This window comes from Capricornis sumatraensis, chromosome 21 (assembly GCF_032405125.1).
Source record: "Capricornis sumatraensis isolate serow.1 chromosome 21, serow.2, whole genome shotgun sequence".
In the NCBI taxonomy this organism is placed as follows: Eukaryota; Metazoa; Chordata; class Mammalia; order Artiodactyla; family Bovidae; genus Capricornis; species Capricornis sumatraensis.
Window position 1 is genome coordinate 26,233,268 of NC_091089.1, and position 23,211 is coordinate 26,256,478.

Consider the following 23,211-nt stretch of genomic DNA (forward strand, 5'->3'; position numbering starts at 1 on the left):
GATCCTTAGGTTGGGAAGGTCCCCTGGAGTAGGAAATGGTACTTCGCTCTAGTATTTTGCCTGGGAAATCTCATGGACAGAAGAGCCTGGCAAGTCACAGTTCATGGGGTCACAAAGAGTCGGACATGAAAGCACATACACACGTAACTCCATCTAGTCTCATCTGCATTATCTCCAGCAGAAACCTCTCACAGTTTCTGGAATCGGGATGGCATTTTCCATCCAGGTTCCAAGACTGGTAAAGAAATATAATGATGGGTAAAAGCCAGTCCCCTTTTAATGGGAACTTTAGAAGCAGGGAAGTAAATTAAATATGCAGACTTATACTGCCAGCTTAATCCAGAAGCTCAGACATAATTATACCATTCCCATCCCGCTTATAATTGATTCTTTACTCCTTTACAGTGATCTTTAATAAATTTGACAAATAGAATGAAAATATTTTCTCAGGCAATTTTATTTTTTGATTAGGGCTTAATAACTGCTATGAGTTCTAAAGGTGAAATCTGTTCTCTTCTTCTCTTGAGCCTAATTTAAGAGTAAGTCACCGTATGAGACCTGTTCCTACTCGTCCACAGTGACCTTGGCATTACAATACCCCTTATTAAAAGGAGAGGCACTAATATGTAACCTGCCATGTGCATGACTCTCTTTCTCAAATCTAGTCCTTTGTATGATAAGACAAGTTGTTCAAGTTCCTTGTTCTCCATTCCTGTATAAGCTGGTAGTTAGGAACTAAGCATACACGCATTATTAAATAATTTATATAAAAAAAGGTAATTATGAAAATATCAGATGACAATATTAAATATTTATCAATCTGATATGCCAGTGACCGTTGATAATACAGGGCCAAGGATACCCCCTCATGCCTTGAGAGCGGCCACTTAGTATCTAATATAAAGGAGGAAAGAAGTGGTTTAACGCACAGAATGGGACATTGTCCAGGTTAAATGAGTTTGTGCTCTTCAATTAATCACCTCACACATGGGATGGAAAGAGGCTCCATTTGTTGTACTGCCTATTACATGCAATTACTTGCACATCTGTAACTCAATCCACTTTAAACATTATTTGATACACACTGAAGCAGATCCTGATAAACAGAAGTTGATGTTAACTATCCAGTTAGCTAAGAAATGAATAATATCGTGATGAAATCACTTCCCTCCATAAGCATAAAGCTCAAATGGCCAGAATGGAAATATGCAGGCGTGGTCTGCATGGATCTCTCTGACTGTGCGTGATTTACAATCACCACTAACTGAGTCAGGATAGAAGGAATATTGGATTTCCTAAGTACTTTAAGATATCCTTTCAGTAGCAGGGAAAAAGCCAAAGTGTCAGTTCCATTAAAATAATTACATCTCAAGTACGCACTTACTTTTACCTCAAGGCTTAAGATATGAGTATTTCTTTAATATCTTTAATACGTTCAAATTTTTATAATCTGTTAGGTAAATTGACATTTCATTATATATGCTATTTGTAGAATAAAATAACGGTATAATTTTAAAATCAATATATACAGTACATAGAGCAATCTCTAAGAGGAGCCTGAGTTATTGCAAATGTATGAGCTATTCCCATGAAGGAAAAAGATGGAAAGCCCTTTCCCATTTGCATTTATAAAGGCTGCGTGACTTCTTTAAATATATACACTGATGCCAACAGAGCCATCAGAAATCAATAAATCACATTCTCCCGTGCTGTAAAATGTCTGACACACGCATTCATTTTCCCGGTCTGAAATTCTCTGCAAAAGGGACTGTGTAAATGTTCCATTTTGGTTTAATGACATTCTCCACAGTTAAAATTATGTGCATTATTGCCAGTGAGTTCAAAAACCTGAAGAGCACAAAGCTAGATCGGATTTTAAAGAGCCTACATAGTACATATCCTTCAGTGGCCCATCATTTAATAGACCATAGGCACACAGAACCAAATGGGAAGATAAGTAAGAATGGATTGAAATACTGCAATTACCATTTGCACACAAAAAAATAATAGGCATAATTTATTTAGAAGCAGCTGGGGGAAGGCCCTGTAAGTATTTGGAGAGACAGTCTGATAGCCTGACGCCACCGAATGGAGGCAAAGATGAACATCACTTAAAAATGATACGGATGACAGAAATGACAACTATCTATTCATCAGTGATTTTCAATCTGAGTGTAATAAAAACCTAAATATGACTCCACTTTAGTTGACACTTATTCTACCAGCTGCCATATATTTTTAAAAGGTCATAGAAGTGTCCTACGTCGATGTCATTTATAAAGTACAAATTCTTAAAGAAAGAAGGGATATGTTATGTACAATCAAGAAGGTTCTAAAAATTCTCCAAGCACATCTTGCAGAGAGCTAAGCAAAAAAGCCATGTCTGAAATAAACCCAAGCACTGAATTTAATAAGCCAGCATGGGGACTGAACAAGAACTAGCTAGCGACAGTTCTACCTGCTCACCGGCAGTAACCAGTGCTGCCCTGGCCCACCCCTTCTTTCCTTTTTTTTTTTTTGCAGTTTTATTTACTTATTTTTGGCTGTGCTGGATCTCCATTGCTGTGCAGGCTTTTTCTCTAGTTGCAGCAAGCAAGGCTCTCTCTCCAGTTGTGGTGTGCGGGCTTCTCATTGCAGTGACTTCTCTTGTGGAGCACAGGTTCCAGGGCACAGGGGCTTCAGTAGTTGCAGGGTCTAGAGCACAAGCTCCACAGCTGTGGCACACAGGCTTAGCTGCTCTGCAGGCTGCGGGATCCTCCCAGACCAGGGACCCAAGCCACGGCTCGTGCATTAGCAAGTGGATTCCCCACCACTGAGTCACCAGGGAAACCCCACTTCTTTCTTTGTGTTGATCTCTGAACCAAAATGCTGCGGCCAAGGAGATGACATTTGACTCCTGTGTTTTCCCAAACTGGATTATACTGAAAGTGTGTTATTCTGAGACTCTTTTTTTTAACAATGTGTCTTTCTTAACCTTTAACCCACATTATCCTTTTCATGAGAACTCCACCCACACCAGTCCCCTTGACCTAACTTTTCTTCCTATGGAGCCTGGACCCCATAATCAGTTGCCCGAACAAGGATCTCACAAGTCCCTTAAAATCTTTTGGCTCATTTTTAAATCTTCAACAGCTCTGGCAAAACTCAACTGCTGGCTCCAAGCTAAATGGACCACTATCTAGCAGTGTTGAGTGGAAAACACAGAAGTAGACCAAGGATGTCTGCCACCATCTACACTCAAATGGGGCCTCCATGTTGGTCAGCAAGCACTTTTCTCCAGGATGAATTCATAGGACAATCCATCCAGCTGCTTTCCAAAGCTCTTTAACTCTCATGAAATCCCGAATCCTCTAGTTCCTGAGCAGACAAACCACCACCCAGCTGAAAACCCCTCACTTTACACCATACTCTTTGAAAGAAAGTGTTAGTCTCACAGTCATGTTCACCTCTCTGGCGACCCTATGGAGTGTAGGCCACCAGGGTCCTCTGTCCAAAGAATTCTCCAGGCAAAAGTACTGGAGTGGGTAGCCATTCATTCCCTTCTCCCAGAATCTTCTTGATCCAGGGATAGAACTCGGGTCTCCTGCATTGCAGGCAGATTCTTTACCATCTGAGCTACCAGGGAAGCACTGTACCCTTTACTTTCAGTTATTTCTTCACTCCATCCTTCATGATCATCTTCTCTCTGAGCTCAGAAATTAGCACTCTTTTTTTTTTTTTCTTAAACCAGCTTCTTCAACAAGAAGTCTATCCGTTTCCATTATTCTAAGACTTGGGATCATAAATCAAATCCTTGCTCTTCTATCTTCAATTTCTTCTGTGAACTGCCTCAATTTTTAGGACAAAATCATGTTTAAGTCCACCCTAGCTTTAAAAATACAGCAATACTTTGCTATTCTCAAGTGCACAATAAATAGTACCTAAAAGGAGTGTTGCATTTCTCCTTCTCCTTCAAATCCAATTACCAAGTCATGATGATTTTATTTCTAATGTCTGTATTGGGCAGAAGGGCCTCCCCTCCTGAATTCACAGGTTGAAGCCCTAATTGAAGCCCTAACCGTACACTTGGAGACAAGGCCTTCAGAAAGGTAAATGCATGTGTGCTAAGTGGCTTCAGTCGTGTCCAACTCTTTGCAACCCTGTCGACTGTAGATCTCCTGGCTCCTCTGTCCATGGGATGCTCCAGGCAAGAATACTGGAGTGGGTTGCCATGCCCTCCTCCAGGGGATCTTCCCAACCCAGGGATCGAACCCACGTCTCTTATCTCTCCTGCATTGGCAGGTGGGTTCTTTACCACTAGTGCCACCTGGGAAGCCCCTTTCAAAGAGGTAATGAGGGTTAAATCAGGTCATACTGGTGAGGCCCTAATGCAGTATGAGAGGTGTCTTTATAAGAGAAAGCGACATCGGAGTTTGGGGCATGCAAAGCAAAGGACAAGTCAAGGCACATATAAAAGGAAGCTATCTACCAGCCAAAAGAGCAGAGAGGCCCAGGGAGACTCCAAGAATGCCAGCACCTTGATCTTGGACTTGCAGCCTCCAGAACTGGCAGAAAACAAATTGCTGTTTTTAAGTCACCCAGTCTGTTGCATTTTGTTAACAGCAGCCCTAGCAAACTAATACACTGTCTTCTGAATAAGGCCCCTCCTTTCTATTCTACAATATAGTGGCTTTGGCTAAAATTCTTATTTATCAGACATGTTAAATTAGCCTTTTAAGGGGCTTCCCAGGCTATAATCATTCATTCGTTCAGAAAACACTTACTGAGCACTCATTCCAGGCCTGGAAAATCCCATGGATGGAGGAGCCTAGTAGGCTGCAGTCCATGGGGTTGTGAAGAGTCAGACACGACTGAGTGACATCACTTTCACTTTTCACTTTCATGCATTGGAGAAGGAAATGGCAACCCACTCCAGTGTTCTTGCCTGGAGAATCCCAGGGATGGGAGAGCCTGGTGGGCTGCCGTCTATGGGGTTGCACAGAGTCAGACACGACTGAAGCGACTTAGCAGCAGCAGCAGCAGCACTCCAGACCAGGCACAGTGAGGAGGAGAAATAGAGCCACTTTACCCTGGGGCTGTTAATTTCCATGGGGAAAGACAAAAGAACAAATACGTAAACAAGTTAGTCACAGACTTTAATAAGCGCAGGAAAGGAAACATAGAAAACTTAGAAAACAACCAGAGATGGTACTTTAGATAGGAGGAGAGAGAAGAAAAGCGCTTGTGAGGAGCTGACATTGAGACTTAGTGGAAAACGAGGTGGCTTTGCCAAATGATGCTGGGAAAGCATTTCCGGCAGAGCTGAGGGACAACAAAAGGCTGAGGCATCAGGCACAGGAAGGAAGACAGTGTGGCTACATGGTACCCAGATGGAGAGCGCGGGATCTCTCCTCTACCATGCTTCGCTCTTCCAATAGAGCTTTCTCTGTAACACAAATCTAACAACAGCACGCTCCAAACGTAAAATCTTGGTATGTTCTACATTGCTTACTGACCTATGAGGCCTTTTTTAAAAGCTCACTCCACCTGCCTTTCTAGCCTCAACTTTCTCCCCTCAGCCATCTCAAATTACATGTGGACAGATACCATACGCTTCTCTGCTGGTCCTGGCCGCAAGGGAGCATGATGTAGGGAAAGAACATCACGTTGGGGGTGGACAAATCTGTGTTCAAATTCTGGTGTCCATGTTTTTACTTGGAAGAGGCTGGGTGAGACCTTTCCTTTCCTTATCCTCAGTTTCCAGTTATATAAGACAGGAACACAGACTCTTCAGAGAGCTGCTGTAAGGACTAGTGACCATTTCTGTGGGAGGCCTGGCCCTGTAGGCAGTCAGTGTTATTACTGGTAGGCATGCTTTCCTCTGCTAGGAATGCCCGCCTTACTTCTTAACCTGGGAAACTTCTCCATCATTTTGGACCTCGTTCAATAATATCTTCTCTTGAAACCTTCTCTAACTCCCACAGACAGGATATAACCACCTCCTCTATGTTCTCATGGGACTTCACTGGTAGCTCAGCTGATAAAGAATCCACTTGCAATGCAGGAGACCTCCATTTGATTTCTGTGTTGGGAAGATCCCCTGGAGAAGGGATAGGCTACCCACTCCCAGTATTCTTGGGCTTCCTGGTGGCTCAGGGGTAAAGAATCCATCTGCAATCCAGGAGACCTGGGTTCAATCCCTGGGTTGGGAAAAGCCCATTGAGGAGGGCATGTCCATCCACTCCAATATTCTTGCCTGGAGAATCCCCATGGACAGAAGAGCCTGGTAGGCTACAGTCTATGGGCCACAAAGAGTTGGGACATGACCAAGTGACTAAGTGCAGCACATGTCCCCTTAGCACAATGCATATGCCACCACCACAGCACTGTTCTCACCTACAGGCTTTCCTGTCTCTCTTCTCTAACCATTACTTCCCTCAGGATATGAACCGTAAGTATTAACATCTGTATCATCAATGCTTTCCCAGGAAGCACTAGCAGTAAAGAACTACCTGCCAATGCAGGAGACATAGAGATGCAGGTTTGATGCCAGGGGCAGAAAGATTCCCTGGAGGGCAGGATGGCAACTCACTCCAGTATTCTCGCCTGGAGAATCCCAGGGACAGAGGAGCCTGGTAGGCTACCATCCACAGGGTCACAAAGAGTTGGACACAACTGAAGTGACTTAGCATGCACGCACAGGTTACATACACGTAGTTGAATGAATGGACCATATATCCTTCCCCAAACCACCAGAATTGGCTTTCCATCCATATCATTCTACTTCCTCAAAGGGTCTGTCAGTCAGGAACCCAGCAGGTACAGGTGACTCATTTAAGTTAGCATTCTTCAAAGAAAGTAGATTAAAGGGACTATTTATAAAGATGTGGGCAGGATGCAGCCAAACCACGGAGGACAGTGCAGTAAGCCAGAGTGAATGATGGGGGCAAGTATTTGACCTGAAGGGTGAGGGGAGAAGGGAGTGATTGGAACTTGGAGAGGGATTTGTGGTGCAGACTTTCTGATAGAAGCTGCTCAATGGGTGTGGCCTCTGTTGTCCAGGAAGGGCAGGTGAGGGGCTCAGTCTCACTCTGCTTCCTCCCCTGCTGGGGCGTCCCAACAACTGAAACCAATTAAGAGTCCAGGGGCCTTCTCATCCTCCTCCTGAGTGATTCAGGCCGGAAGCGTATATGAACGCAGGCCTCTGAGCTAGAGAAGTTGTGGAGGGACTCGTGTTGGTGCAGAGTGGGATCACGGAGCCCAGTGGGGTAAGGTGAGTGACTGTATGGAGGGGAGACCTGGAGAGGGGTGACAGAGCAGGTCGGGGGGCACCTTCACAGCGTGAGGGAGGGGTCAAGCAGGAAGGGAAAGGTGCAGGGGAGGTGGGGAGGTGGGCAGTCATGGAGAGTCAAAGCCTCAGGCTGGTAAGGAGACCATCCCCACGGGGAGGTAAGGTGACCAAGATGGAAGACTGACTGACTCCCAGGGGGTTCATGGACTATTTAGGTATATTGAGAGTAACAGAAAGTGATTTATCACTGTCAGTGTTGGACAGCTACAGAAAGGGATAAAGCTAGGATAAACCAGGAGGCATTAGGTTAGTTTTGACGCATTAGTGTGAATTCACAGTTTACAAGTTAAAGAGGTGCGTCTAGAAATAAATGTAAATGGAAACCGTTTTACAGTTATGGACTGTGAATAGGCTCATACTCTTTCTCCTGTAAGATGTGCCTCGTCTCCAAGACACAGAAGGTAGTCACACACAAACATGCACGTGCATGTATGCATGCACGCACTCCTGCATATACAGACATGTATGTATTTCATAAGTCTGTCCTAGATCTGGGAGCAGCCACACCCCAACAGCAAAGAACATATGTATAGTAAGATCTTGATTTCTAAATACTACCTTCCAGTAAAGGGAACTAAGGTTCCTTGGAGAAGGGGTGCATTCCAGGGCTGGGGCAGGGAAAGTAATAAGATGAGATTGGAACAATTCCAAATGAGATACTCAAAGAGTGATGGAGACACTTCAGAAGCCAGAGGAACCAGCTTGAACAGGCTCCTAGTGACCAAATGTGGACAACTGAGCATAATAACTTGCTAAAAAACTAGGGAACAATGAAGAAACCACAGAGATAGGAGTAAGTGGAAAAACTGACAGGCTGAAGAGGAATAGGATATCTACACAGCTTAAAAGAAAGTCCTTACAAAATACTATTTAATTACAAAGAAAAAATATGTAATATTACCCTGTAGAAGCCTTGGGGAATACATTTTAATAGAATGTTCAAGTGATCAACATCAGTATCAGGAGAAATCAAATTTGTGCCAGCTCATAGGTGCAAGGAGAACACATCATCATTTGTCATATTCTTGCTCGTGGTAAAATCTGAATCTGATCACTAGGAAACATCACACAAACTAACATTGGCTTATAATCTTCAAAAGTGTCAGAATCACAAAGTCAAGGGAAGAATGAAGAACTCTTCTAGAATGAAGGAGACTAAAAAGATATGACAACTAAATACAATGACAGATTTGATACTAAAAGGATCTTGTTACTAAAAGTGACATTACTGGGACAGGTGGCTAAACGTGAATAGTCTAAGAATTACACAGTAAGAATCACAAATGCCAGTTTTCTGATCTTGATTGGCTACATTGTGCTTATGTAAGAGGATGCCCTTGTTTGCAGGGAAAAAAAAAAAACAAACCCAGGCTTAAAATCATAATATATTGGGGACAGGGGGTCTGATGGATAATGAGGCTTGAAACTTCTCTACTATATTTTTAAGTCTTCTAATAGTTTGTTATTATTTCCAAGCTATGGTTTTTCCAGTAATCATGTATGGATGGTAAGAGCTGAGGACCATAAAAAGGCTGAGTACAAAATATTGATGCTTTTGAACTGTGGTGCTGGAGAAGATTCTTGAGAGTCCCTTGAACTGCAAGGAGATCAAACCAATCAATCCTAAATGAAATCAATCCTGAATATTCACTGGAAGGATTGATGCCAAAGCTGAAGCTCCAATACCTGGCCAGCTGATACGATGAACTAACTCATGGAAAAAGACCCTGATGCTGGGGAAGACTGAAAGCAGCATGAGAAGTGGCAGACGGGATGAGATGGTTAGATAGCATCACTGACTCAATGGACATGAGTTTGAGCAAACTCTTGGAGATGGTGAAGGACAGGGAAGCCTGGCATGCTGCAGCCCACAGGGTGACAGGGAATTGGACACGACTTAGCGACTGAACAACAGCGAAATTAAAAACAAAGGAAGACAGAGGCATTGTTCTTGCTGAGGCAGTAGTCCATATATACATTAGTCTCTATAGACAGCCTCCTGGAGCAAAGCAGAGCCAAGGAGGCAGAGGGTGGATCTAATGGAATGAAGGAAAGATGTCCCACTTACTCCCTGTGACCTCCTAAAGTCCATTTGACACTACTGCCTGCACATAATCTCATTGATGATCTCACAGATTTGCTATTTTCTATCTATTCCCTGGCTCCTCCCATACCCTTTGTAATATGCACTTCCTCACAAATATATGTCTTTTCCTGGAATGATTATGATATCTCACAGTATCATCAAATGCCATAGCTGACACTATAATCTATGTAGATTCTAATCATTAATTATATTTTCTCCAGTTACAAAACTTGAACACATAATCACTTCTGGACATTTCCTATAATAGAAGCATCTCAACCCAACACATTAAAAATAAAACCCATACCTACCCCATTACACTGAACAATGATAGTTGATATTCCCCTCAGAACCCCACTGCACAGCCTCCAACAGAACTTCCTAAAAACCAAATTTCTAAAGTATTCCTGAATTCCTCACAGTGCACTATTTTACTTTTGAAGATGATGAGCACTCTAAAGTTCAAGAATAGGCCTGGCTGCTTTAAACCAATTTGAATATTCCATTTCCCCCAGTTGGAGTCATTGTTTAAGTGGACAGGTGATCCATATAGTACCATTCATGTGACTCTTAGGTCTTGTTTTTGAAATACTAGGACAGAAGTATCAATATGTAATAGGAAGGAAACAGTCAGGGCACAACTTATGAAGGAATGACATAGTCCAAGGACACAACATATACCAATTAAAATCAAATGGGTCCAAGATGGCAGACAAGTAGACTCTGACTAGCCTTTAATCCTCAACCAGCAAGCTAAATGACACACCCAGAGGCTTCCTGACAGTTCCAAAACACTACCAAAAGACAAAGGAGTGGGCCCAATTCCTGGAAATCTCCATCCCTTCCCCAAAATAGCTGGAATACCCTCCCACTCATTAGCATATGAAGTTACCCAGCCCATAAAAACTAACCACAGCACATTTCAAGGCCACCAGATTCTGCCCTCTGCGATGGCTCATACTCTCTCCAGACTCACCCTCTGCAATGGCCCTTACTCTCTCTGTGGAGTATGCTTCTCTCTGAATCTGAAAAAATCCACGTATTACCTATCCCTATTTTTGTCTCTCACTAAATTCTTTCTGTGATGAGGCATCAAGAACCTAAGCTCCATTATGTCCTGAAACCAGTACCGTGGGTTTGGGCTGGAAGGAAATGGCACCCCACTCCAGTACTCTTGCCTGGAAACTCCCATGGATGGAGGAGCCTGGTAGGCTGCAGTCCATGGGATCGCTAAGGGTCGGACACAACTGAGCAATTTCACTTTCACTTTTCACTTTCATGCATTGGAGGAGGAAATGGCAACCCACTCCAGTACTCTTGCCTGGAGAATCCCAGGGAATGGGGATCCTGGTGGGCTGCCGTCTATGGGGTTGCACAGAGTCAGACATGACTGAAGCGACTTAGCAGCAGCAGCAGCAGCAAGTCCTGACCATGTGGGTTTGTGTCCCACCCTGGGTTTTGGCTGGGTTGGAGTCCCAGCATAAAGTCCCAATCTGAGGTCAACAAACAGCTTCAAATATATTCCCTAAGAATGTGAACCAGTAGAAAAACATCCAGTTTTTAAAAATTCAGGTAGCCATCTTACCACAAAGGAATTCAGGTTTAGAATAGTGCCAACTACAAGAGAAAAGAATTTTTTAAATGAATTCTTTAAACACAGTTAAACTGGTCAGTGACAACTGAATCCTTGGACTAACTGGAAGCCTACTCCAACCTTCATCTTACGATTACCTGAGCCAATAAATCCCCTTTATATTTAAGTAAGTTTGAGTTCAGTTTTCTGTTAATTGCAGCATAATGTGTGTGAGGTAAAATTAAAATAAACTAGATGTGACAAGGTTATAAAACAACTAGGAATATGTAAAACATGTAATCTAAGATAAACAGTCCTCTAGAAAAAGAAAGGAAAAGTACAAACATGGGAAAAAAAAACAAATACCAGAAAGGCTGGCTTAATGATAAATGAGGAACCCAGCTTCCCTTATTTTAAAGGTGTCATAATGAATTACACTTTGGCTTCACATGGCCCAGAATAGGAGAGCTGTAGGACTGCTTCAGGGAAGAACTCAGGCAGTAACCTGGGCAGTCAAAGGAAGCAGACAAGAAAGCTGAGAATTTCAAATTTTGTAAAAATATGTGAAATCAGGCTTTCATACAAGTGAAATTTCATATAAGTGCACTAGCTTCCACTGACTCAAGTAAATTTGTGTAATCAGATTCACATTTCCATGCCTTTCCTACTCCTTCTGGCCTAGAAAATGGTGATGTTCACCTCCTTTTGGATTTTTATAAACTGAACAGAAATAGAGCAGTTTTGGAAGCTTGTTGCATTCAGTCGCCTGTTCCTTGCTGCTGGGAGAGAGGGCTGAGCTCAGCTCCAGCAGGGCAGAGACACAGTTCTCAATTTCTCAATGTCGAATGTGGATGGGGCCACAGAGTCTTCCTGTCCTCCCAAATAACTCTAGATAGTATCTCCAGTTGCCTCCAGACCTTCTACAAACCGACCCCACAGGGAGTGTCATTTACTCTTCAGGGTTGAAAATATGCAGGCAATTCAGTCCTTTCGTTTCTTCTCCAAGGCCTGATGTCTTAGGACAGACTCTTAATCTCTCTTTTTTTAATTAATTTATTTTTTTATTGAAGGATAATTGCTTTATAGAATTCTGTTTTCTGTAAAACCTCAACATCAATCAGCCATAGATATACATATATCCCCTCCCTTCCGAACCTCCCTCTCATTTCCCTCCCCACCCCACCCCTCTAGGTTGATACAGTGCCCCTGTTTGAGTTTCCTGCGCCACACTGCAAATTCCCATTGGCTATCTGTTTTACGTATGGCAATGTAAGTTTCCATGTTACTCTTTCCATACATCTCACCCTCTCCTCCCCTCTCCCCATGTCTGTAAGTCTATTCTCTATGTCTGTTTCTCTACTTCTGCCCTGTAAGTAAATTCTTCAGTACTATTTTTCTAGATTCCATATATATGCATTAGAATACAATATTTAAATATTTAATCTTTTTCTTTCTGACTTACTTCACTCTATATAAAAGGTTTCAGGTTCATCCACCTCATCAGAACTGACTCAAATGTGTTCCTTTTTATGGCTGAGTAATATTCCATTGTGTATATGTACCACAACTTCTGTATCCATTCATCTGTTGATGGACTCTAGGTTGCCTCCATGTGCTAGCTATTATAAATAGTGCTGCAATGAACAATGGGATACATGTGTCTTTTTCAATTTTGGTTTCCTCAGGGTATATGCCTAGGAGTGGGATTGTTGGGTCCTATGGTGGTTTTATTCCTAGTTTTTTAAGGACTCTCCATACCATCTTCTATAGTGGCTGTATCAATGTACATTTCTACCAACAGTGCAAGAGTGTTCCCTTTTCTTCACACCCTCTCCAGCATTTAATGTTTGTAGACTTTTTGATGATGGCCATCCTGACCCATGTGAGGTGATATCTCATTGTAGTTTTGATTTGAATTTCTCTAATAATGAGCGATGTTGAGCATCTTTTCATGTGTTTCCTAGCCATCTGGATGTCTTCTTTAGAAAAATGTTTGTTTAGGTCTTTTTCCCATTTTTTTATTGGGTTGTTTGTTTTTCTGATATTGAGTTGTATGAGCTGCTGGTATATTTTGGTAACTAATCCTTCGTCAGTTGTTTCATTTGTTATTATTTTCTCCCATTCTGACGGCTGTCTTTTCACCGTCTTTACAGTTTCCTTTGCTGTGCAAAATTTTTAAGTTTAATCAGGTCCCATGTGTTTACTTTTGTTTTTATTTGTTATTCTAGGAGGTGGGTCATAGAGGATCTTGCTTTGCTTTATGTCACCCCTAAGGAGACAAAAGAACTGTACACAGAAAATTACAAGACACTAATGAAAGAAATCAAGGACAACATATAGAGAAATATTCCATGTTCCTAGATGGGAAGAATCAATGTTGTAAAAATGAATATACTACCAAATGCAATCTACAGATTCAATGTGATCCCTGTGAAATTACCAATGGTATTTTTCGCAGAACTAGAACAAAAAAATTCCACAATTCATATGGAAACACAGAAGACCCCGAAGAGCCAAACCAGTCTTGAAAAAGAAGAATGGAGCTAGAGGAGTCAACCTTCCTGACTTCAGGTTATACTACAAAGCTACAGTCATCAAGACAGCATGACACTTGCACAAAAACATAAATATAGACCAATGGAATAAGACAGAAAGCCCAGAAATAAACCCATGCACCTATGATAACCTTATTTTTGACAAAGGAGGCAAGACTACACAATGGGGCAAAGACAGCCTCTTCAATAAATGGTGCCAGGAAAACTGGACAGCTACATGTAAAAGAATGAAATTAGAACACTTCCTAACACCCTACACAAAGATAAACTCAAAATGGATTAAAGACCGAAATGTAAGAAACCATAAAACTTTTAGAGGAAAACACAGGCACAATACTAGATGACATAAATCAAAGCACTCTCTTAATCTCTTATCTCAACTACTGTCTTTATCTCTTACCCAGTCTCCCTGGGTCTTATCTTTGGTCCAATACATTACTTACAGGGCTACTGGCTCCTAAGAGAAAATAAGGACTGACTTCATTTATCCTTTGGATCTTCTTCTCCTGCCCTAGGTCCAGGCAGTACAACATTTATTTAAATTATTCTTCGTCTGCTGTTTCTCATTTGAGAAATTGCTTGAGTACCCCCTGGTTTCAGAAAAAGTTAAAGAGTTGACTCTGCAACCAGGTCTCCCAGGCTGTAGACCACTGTCCTTTAGCACAGTATCCTACATACACACAGCAAGTCTTTGTAAATGACAAGCTCTCCCTTTGTAAAATGCACTTTCTCTTGATGCTACTTACAAAACACCTTCAAGGTGCAAGTTATGCATCTGTTTCATCCTAAAATCTTCTTCAGTACTAGGATGCTTGGGGCTGGTGCACTGGAACGACCCAGAGGGATGGTACGGGAAGGGATGGGGGTGGGGTTCAGGATGGGGAACATGTGTATACCTGTGGCGGATTCATGTTGATGTATGGCAAAACCAATACAATATTATAAAGTAATTAACCTCCAATTAAAATAAATAAATGTATGTTAAAAAATAAATAAATAAAGTTCTTCACCCTCTCTGCCTTCTGAGGACTTTCTTTATATTTCTATTTATAAGACAAGATAGAAAGCCTGGTCTTATACTAAATTTCCCATAGATCTATCCAGTTATCAGACTTCTTTCCTAGTAAACAGGAAGCTATATTTCAGGATAAGCTTGTCTTTCTCCTCCACCTGCTATTCCTCTGCAAGAATCATTCTTGAAGCCTCTGTATTTAGCAAAGTAATAATACATGCTCTGTAAATATTTCTTGAGTATGTAATTTCCCACTGAACTACCTGTTCTTTGAGGACAGATATTGTGCCTTATTCATTTATATGCCTCACAGTGACTGGAAAATACTGAGTAACAGAAACTGCTACAGGTTGGTTTAAATATTAGACTTATTCAGAGTGGCCTCTGGGTTACTGAAATACTTGGCTAATCCTAAGACAATCTGTCATTTCTTTATTGCAAAAAGATGTGAGTATTTTATATATGCTGAATCTCATTCCAGCAACAGGAGGCAGAACTGTAAACAAGATAAACCACACATACCTTGAAGTGGAGGGAATAGCTGTATAACTAATAACTTTACTGTCCCCCAAATAAATAAAGTTTTTCTAAATACCTGAACGCAATGCTCAGTCATACCAACTTGAAACCCAAGAATTATCAGAGACTTCTCCCAAAATCCTGCTTCAACTGTTATTTGGAAAAATGTAAAATTGCTACCACTGGATGATAGTGATGATATGTGACTGGTGACGGTGACTGCATTATCCTATTCCTTTTCCCTTGTAGCTCAGTTGGTAAAGAATCTGCCTGCAATGCAGGAGACCTGGGTTTGATCCCTGGGTCTGGAAGATCCCCTGGAGAAGGAAATGGCAACCCATTCTAGTACTCTTGCCTGGAGAATCCCAGGGACAGAGAAGCCAGGCAGGCTACAGTTCATGGGGTCGCAAGAGTTGGACGCAACTTAGCAGCTAAACCACGTTCCTTTTCAAGTTCAATGCTATTCCTCAAATTCAAGCTCTCGTTTTGCCTTCTGGAACAACTAAAATGACCTTCTAACAACCCTTTCCACATGCTTCCCATCTCTAACATTCCCTTTTCAGTACTGCCAGAATAATTTTCTTAAGAAGTAGTGATCTTATTACACAGCTCTGCTCAAAAGCCCTCAATGGCTTTGCACTGCAAACACAGCAAGAACACTGTTCAGACTTCTTAGCCTTATACTCAAGGCATCTTCTAAAATCGACTTCGAATTTGTCATTCCAGACGCACTGGTACTGTCGTTCCTATAATCCAGACTCCGCTCACAATTCACTTTTGATTTTGTATATTTGAATCTTTCACATAAAACACATCTCCACCTATTTTATTCAAATTCTGCCTATACTTCTAGGCCCAATTCAAGGATCTTGAATTTGTCTGTGATTTTTTTTTCCCTTCTACATACAAAAGTTCAATTTACTTTGTGCTTTTCTCTATATGTTCACCTGTTTCTAACTCATATTTTCATTATTTAGGAATATAGCTTCTGTGTCCAACTAGAGTGTATTTAATCACTGATTAAATAAATATGTAATAGGTACTTACTGTATTTCTGTTATTCCAAAGCACCAAATATTTATTTTATTCAGAAGTAAATATTGGATAAATTTTCAAACAAAAATGCACAAAAATCAAAATAGTATTTTTCTAAAATGAACAATAATATCCACCAAAGATATACGAAAGAATGGTAGAAAATAGCAGCTCATCAAATTTTAAGTATGTATGAAAGGGTTGTTAAGTTAGGAGAAAACAGAATCAAATAAAAAGCTAAGAATATTTGTTCAAAATAATATGGAAATGTTGAATCAACCTTGCCCATATCAATTTATGGATGTGTCTATAGTTTTGAGATGCAGATTTATAAACACATGCATAATATGTCCATCAACTGGAAACTACATACAGTGTCAACTCTTATTGAAATGAGAATTGCAAGGAAATGTTTCCTTAGTTACCATTTAATAATTTTGCGAAATTTAATAAAAGTTTATGTGATGAAGTATTTTTTTTTTTCTTTTCAAAGCAAACAGCTTTAGGAGATGATTGATGCCTGCTATTATGAGTCTATATTTGTACTTCCTTATTTTATAAGCTTTTCAAAAATACAAAAATACACTTAAAGCATTTCCAGTTCAACTAAAAATAAAGATAAAAAGGTGATTATTTATAGGCAATCATATTCATGATGATAGACTCTCAGAAGCCAACTCCAAACATAAATTTTAAATGCTTTTTGGAAAGAGCTGAGAATGAAAACATTTACATAATTTCTTAGAAACCCTGGCTTTTTATTGCTGCACTTCAATATTCCCTCAGGGCAAAGGAGCAGCTACTTCAAAGATTTATTTGATAATAGAACGTTTGATTTCTTTGTTTTTCCTTCTCAATGTGGGCAGGTCTGTTGTTTCCACTCTATGGCAATGTGCTATATTTTAAAATTTGAATTGGCTCACTAGTGATAGTAAAAAATGAGTCTGTTTTGGCAGATTAAGCAAACACACTAATGCCAGCAATAAGTATATAAATTACATAAATATACTAGATTATTACAAAACCATCCACTCAGGTATCAGGCATCTTCGATAATAGACCCGGCACTTTGTAATGATATAACTGGTAACTGATATCAAATGTCTGAAACTTCTACTTACCTGCCTATCCACTTCTGGGAGCAAAAGCAGGAGGTACTGTTGAAAATGCTGAGGTAAGGAAGCAAATGTATGTTTATTTATTAATGCCCTCAAGTTAGTGTTGACAAGAATAGATCCCGGGGTTTCTATGTCAATGTCCTCAGCTTTGGTCCATTTCAAGTGTCCTGTGATAAATAAGCAAGAGGTATGAATTCACTATAGATTGGGAAAACATACACCTGTACACACACATAAAATGTATACTGAAGGTATATATATATTCGATAATGTACTTAATTGTGTCTCTTTCAGAGTGACATTTCAGAAGAAAATCTCCAAAGCTTCTTTGCGTTTGTATTTTGCCTTAGTTGCCTTTAATTTTCATAATGTCTACTTCACTCAATACCATCTGTTTATTTAACCCAAAATAGCACCAGGTCTAGATAAAGTTGATAAAAATATCTGGAATGCAGCATTAAAAATGAGTCAAAAATGCAGGATAGAGCAAAAATACAGGGAATAGATTAAGTAGTCAGGATGCACATTTATAGGAGTTTGAGAATGAAAAAACACAGCATATCACAGAGGGGCAATATCTGAAGAGCAAATGTCTCTCCAAGTTTAGAACTAAAAAATGACAAGAGTCCTCAGAAAAAGCAACATACCAAATCACAAAAAGGATAAATACTCATTCCTCCATCTGATGTGTTGAAACAGCAAAATATCAAAAATAAAAAGAATATCTTAAAATTATTTTGAGCAAAAACAGATTGCCCGCAAAGAGATCAATATAAGACCCAGGAATCATATTACCAATAAAAAACAGATGACAATGAAATATCTTCAAAGGGCCAAAAGAAAATAAGTTTTGATCTAGAATTTCATAAATAAAAATGTCCTTCTAAATGGCAGTGATAGCAATAAGAATATTTTCAGTACCATCCAAAATGGAAATTCTCTCAGATATGCAGATGAGACCACACTAATGACAGAAACAGAAGAGGAACTAAAGAGCCTCTTGATGAAGGTGAAATCATAGAGTAAAAAGCTGGCTTAAAACTCAGCATTCAAAATAAACCTAAAATGGTGACATCTGGTCCCATCCCTTCATGGAAATAGATGAAGAAAAAGTGGAAACAGTAACAGATTTTATTTTCTTGGGCTCCAAAATCACTGCCAATGGTGACTGCAGCCACAAAATTAAAAGATTCTTTCTCCTTGGAAGAAAAGCTATGACAAACCTAGCCAGTGTACTAAAAAGCAGAGACATCACTTTGCTGACAAAGGCCCGTACAGTCAAAGTTATGGCTTTTCTGTAGTCATGTACAGATGTGAGAGCTGGACCATAAAGAAGGCTGAGTTCTTGAGGAATTAATGCTTTCAAACTGTGGTGTTGGAGAAGATTCTTGAGAGTCCTTTGGACTGCAAGGAGATCAAACCAGTCAATCCTAAAGGAAATCAACTCTGAATATTCATTGGAAGGATTAATGCTGAAGCTGAAGCTCCAATACTTTGGCCACCTGATGCAAAGAGCCAACTCATTGGAAAAAGACTGTGATGCTGGGAAAGACAGAGCACAAGAGTAGAAAGGGGCAACAGAGGATGAGAAGGCTCGATGGCATCACTCTCTCAATGGACATGAGTTGAGCAAACTTGGGAGACAGTGAAGGACAGAGAAGCCTGGAGTACTGCAATCCATGGGGTTACCTTAAAGAGATGGACACAACTTAGCAACTGAACAATAGTCCCTTAGAGAATCATGCTGAAAAATCATTAGTGCATGCTTTTAACAAACAAAGAAATTAACTCAAAGCAAGAATGGGTGGGTTGCAGAAGTAATAAAAACCCAGAAGATGAATAGACATGAGTAACTCCAAATAAATACTAACAGAGGAAAATAAAACTAACACAAATTAAAATGGAAAAAAGAAAAAGAAAACAGTACACAGTTGCATGAGAGATGATGCAGTGTGACTGAAATAAGAATGCTATATAACTCTGGCACTGTTTGGGAACAAAAGAGATACCATCTAGTTTTTAAGTTTGTTAAAACTCTGTAGGTAGAGTCTATAGGTGTCATTGGGAAAAATGAAAGACTTAGAACTTCCAAATAAATTCCTGGAAAGAAAACTCAATCATATGAAGTCATAAAAGGAGCAGAAAAAAATTTTTAATTAAGTCCCCCAACTCAATAAAAAAATACACAAGTGGATTTTCATATTAGTTTTTTAAAGTAACACAATCCAATTATATGCTGTCTTACAAGAGATACTTAAAGATCACATGAATAGAAGAAAATGAGGAGAAAAACTCAAAACAGCAGGCAGACATTCAACACAACAAGAAAAGCAATACTATAATATTAACATCAGATAAAGATTAAAAAAAAAAAAACCTTTTTGGGGGTAAAAAAGTAATTCCTTAGGTATAAAATGAATTCACTGGGAAAATACAATGACCTTAAGCCTGCATCCATTGAAACTGCATAACATTCAAAATTTAAAACTGAGAGAATTAAAAATAGAAATTGGTATTCCATTATGCTAGTGGGATATCTGGACATATTTTATCAGACAGTAGACGGTGAAGAAGCTGCCTGCAATACAGGAGACCTGGGTTCAATCCCTGGGTCAGGAAAATCTCCTGGAGAAGGGAATGGCTACCTACTCCAGTATTCTTTCCTGGGAAATCTCATGGACAGAGGAGCCTGCTGGGCTACAGTCCATGGGGTCACAAAGAGTTGGACATGACTGAGTGACTAACATTGAGGTAACAGGTACAAAACTTGTCTTAAGAATGCAGAGGACTTTAAAAACTATAATCAATCTTAAACCAATGAATTTAACATACAGCACTGAACTAAGGCATTTTCTTTTAGTCAGCACTCAAGAAACAGTTTTTAAAAAATACCCTAAACAGACCAGTGAGTCTCAACAAATACTGAAGAATAACAGAAAATCTCATCTCTATATCCACAAAGAAATAAAGTTAGATATCAATAACAGAAATGTAGCAACTCTCTGGTCTTCCCACACCCATTATATGTTTGGAAACTTGGAAGCAAACTTACAAGTCACTCATAAGATAAAAAATTTTGTAAAGGAAATTACAAAACATTTGGATTCTAAGTGACATGTCAAAATCTGTAAAAAGCAGCTAAATTGATTATAAAGATAAACTGTGCATATTTAAGAGTAGAAAAAATACTGAAAATTCAAGAGTTGAGTGTGCAAATCAAGAAGTTAATGAGTGAACTATTGAATTAAAAACTGAAAAAGAAAGACTGTAAAGAAGCAGAATGGATATTCATAAGTAGAAAAGAACAATTATGACTATCAAGAACAGAAAAAGGATTTTTTCATTAACATTAATAAAACAAGTATACCTCTAATGAGAGATGGCTTAAATAAACATTAATAGGAATAAAACATAGGCACATATTTGAGGTACAGTATAGATTCAAAGGCAAATATAATTATAATGAAAAGTAGAGTTAAAAAAGTATGTATGGATGGATGCTCAGACGCACTAGACTGATGCCAGGTTCCTCTGTCCATAGAATTTTCCAGGCAAGAATGTTGGAGTGGGTTGCCATTTCCTTCCCAGGGGAATCATACTGACCCAGGGATTGAACGTGCATCTCTTGCGTCTCCTGCACTGGCTGAGACAGAAGTAAGTAGGTGCCCAATATGCTACTGGAGATCAGTGCAGAAACAACTCCAGAAAGAATGAAGGGATGGAGCCAAAGCAAAAACAATACCCAGATGCAGATGTGACTGGTGATAGAAGCAAGGTCCGATGCTGTAAAGAGCAATACTGCATAGAAACCCGGAATGTCAGGTCCATGAATCAAGGCAAATTGGAAGTGGTCAAACAGGAGATGGCAAGAGTGAACACCGACATTCTTGGAATCAGCGAACTACAATGGACTGGAATGGGTGAATTTAACTCAGATGACCATTATATCTACTACTGTGGGCAGGAATCCCTTAGAAGAAATGGAGTAGCCATCATGGTCAACAAAAGAGTCTGAAATGCAGTACTTGGATGCAATCTCAAAATGACAGAATGATCTCTGTTCATTTCCAAGGCAAACCATTCAATATCACAGTAATCCAAGTCTATGCCCCAACCAGTAATGCTGAAGAAGATGAACCGTTCTATGAAGACCTATAGACCTTTTAGAACTAACACCCAAAAAAAGATGTCCTTTTCATTATAGGGGACTGGAATGCAAAAGTAGGAAGTCAAGAAACACCTGGAGTAACAGGCAAATTTGGCCTCGGAATATGGAATGAAGCAGGGCAAAGACTAATAGAGTTTTGCCAAGAAAATGCACTGGTCATAGCAAACACCCTCTTCCAACAACACAAGACAAGACTCTACACATGGACATCACCAGATGGTCAACACTGAAATCAGATTGATTATATTCTTTGCAACCAAAGATGGAGAAGCTCTATACAGTCAACAAAAACAAGACCAGGAGCTGACTGTGGCTCAGATCATGAACTCCTTATTACCAAATTCAGACTTAAATTGAAGAAAGTAGGGAAAACTGCTAGACCATTCGGGTATGACCTAAATCAAATCCCTTATGATTATACAGTGGAAGTGAGAAATAGATTTAAGGGCCTAGAGCTGATAGGTAGAGTGCCTGATGAACTATGGACGGAGGTTCGTGACATTGTACAGGAGACAGGGATCAAGATCATCCCCATGGAAAAGAAATGCAAAAAAGCAAAATGGCTGTCTGAGGAGGCCTTACAAATAGCTGTGAAAAGAAGAGAGGCAAAAAACAAAGGAGAAAAGGAAAGATATAAGCATCTGAATGCAGAGTTCTGAAGAATAGCAGGAAGAGATAAGAAAGCCTTCCTCAGTGATCAATGGAAAGAAATAGAGGAAAACAACAGAATGGGAAAGACTAGAAATCTCTTCAAGAAAATTAGAGATACCAAGGGAACATTTCATGCAAAGATGGGCTCGATAAAGGACAGAAATGGTATGGACCTAACTGAAGAAGAAGATATTAAGACGACATGGCAAGAAAACACAGAAGAACTGTACAAAAAAAGATCTTCACAACCCGGATAATCACGATGGTGTGATCACTCACCTAGAGCCAGACATCCTGGAATGTGAGGTCAAGTGTGCATTAGAAAGCATCACTATGAAGAAAGCTAGTGGAAGTGATGAAATTCCAGTGGAGCTATTTCAAATCCTGAAAGATGATGCTGTGAAAGTGCTGCACTCAACATGCCAGCAAATTTGGAAAACTCAGCAGTGGCCACAGGACTGGAGAAGTTCAGTATTCATTCCAATCCCAAAGAAAGGCAATACCAAAGAATGCTCAAACTACTGCACAATTGAATTCATCTCACACGCTAGTAAGGTAATGCTAAAAATTCTCCAAGCCAGGCTTCAGCAATATGTGAACCGTGATCTTCCAGATGTTCAAGCTGGTTTTAGAAAAGGCAGAGGAACCAGAGATCAAATTGCCAACATCCACTGGATCATGGAAAAAGCAAGAGAGTTCCAGAAAAACTTCTATTTCTGTTTTATTGACTATGCCAAAGCCTCTGACTATGTGGATCACAATAAAGTGTGGAAAATTCTGAAAGAGATGGGAATACCAGACCACCTGACCTGCCTCTTCAGAAACCTATATGCAGGACAGGAAGCAACAGTTAGAACTGGACATGGAACAACAGATTGGTTCCAAATAGGAAAAGGAGTACGTCAAGGATGTATATTGTCACCCTGCTTATTTAACTTCTATGCAGAGTACATCATGAGAAACGCTGGACTGGAAGAAACAGAAGCTGGAATCAAGATTGCTGGGAGAAATATCAATAACCTCAGATATGCAGCTGACACCACCCTTATGGCAGAAAGTGAAGAGGAACTAAAAAGCCTCTTGATGAAAGTGAAAGAGGAGAGTGAAAAAGTTGGCTTAAAGCTCATCATTCAGAAAACGAAGATCATGGCATGAGTTCCCATC

The 23,211-nt window shown here is 40.0% G+C and overlaps 1 protein-coding gene across 1 annotated transcript in view; it reads right to left on the reverse strand.

Annotated features, from left to right (window-relative positions):
• The window catches only part of ASXL3 (ASXL transcriptional regulator 3), a 194,165-nt gene that overhangs the window by 56,385 nt on the left and 114,569 nt on the right, over positions 1-23,211 (reverse strand). Inside the window, exon 8 of the mRNA XM_068993650.1 lies at positions 17,232-17,395. Coding sequence (XP_068849751.1) covers positions 17,232-17,395 — 164 coding nt within the window. The remainder of the gene's footprint in view (positions 1-17,231; positions 17,396-23,211) is intronic.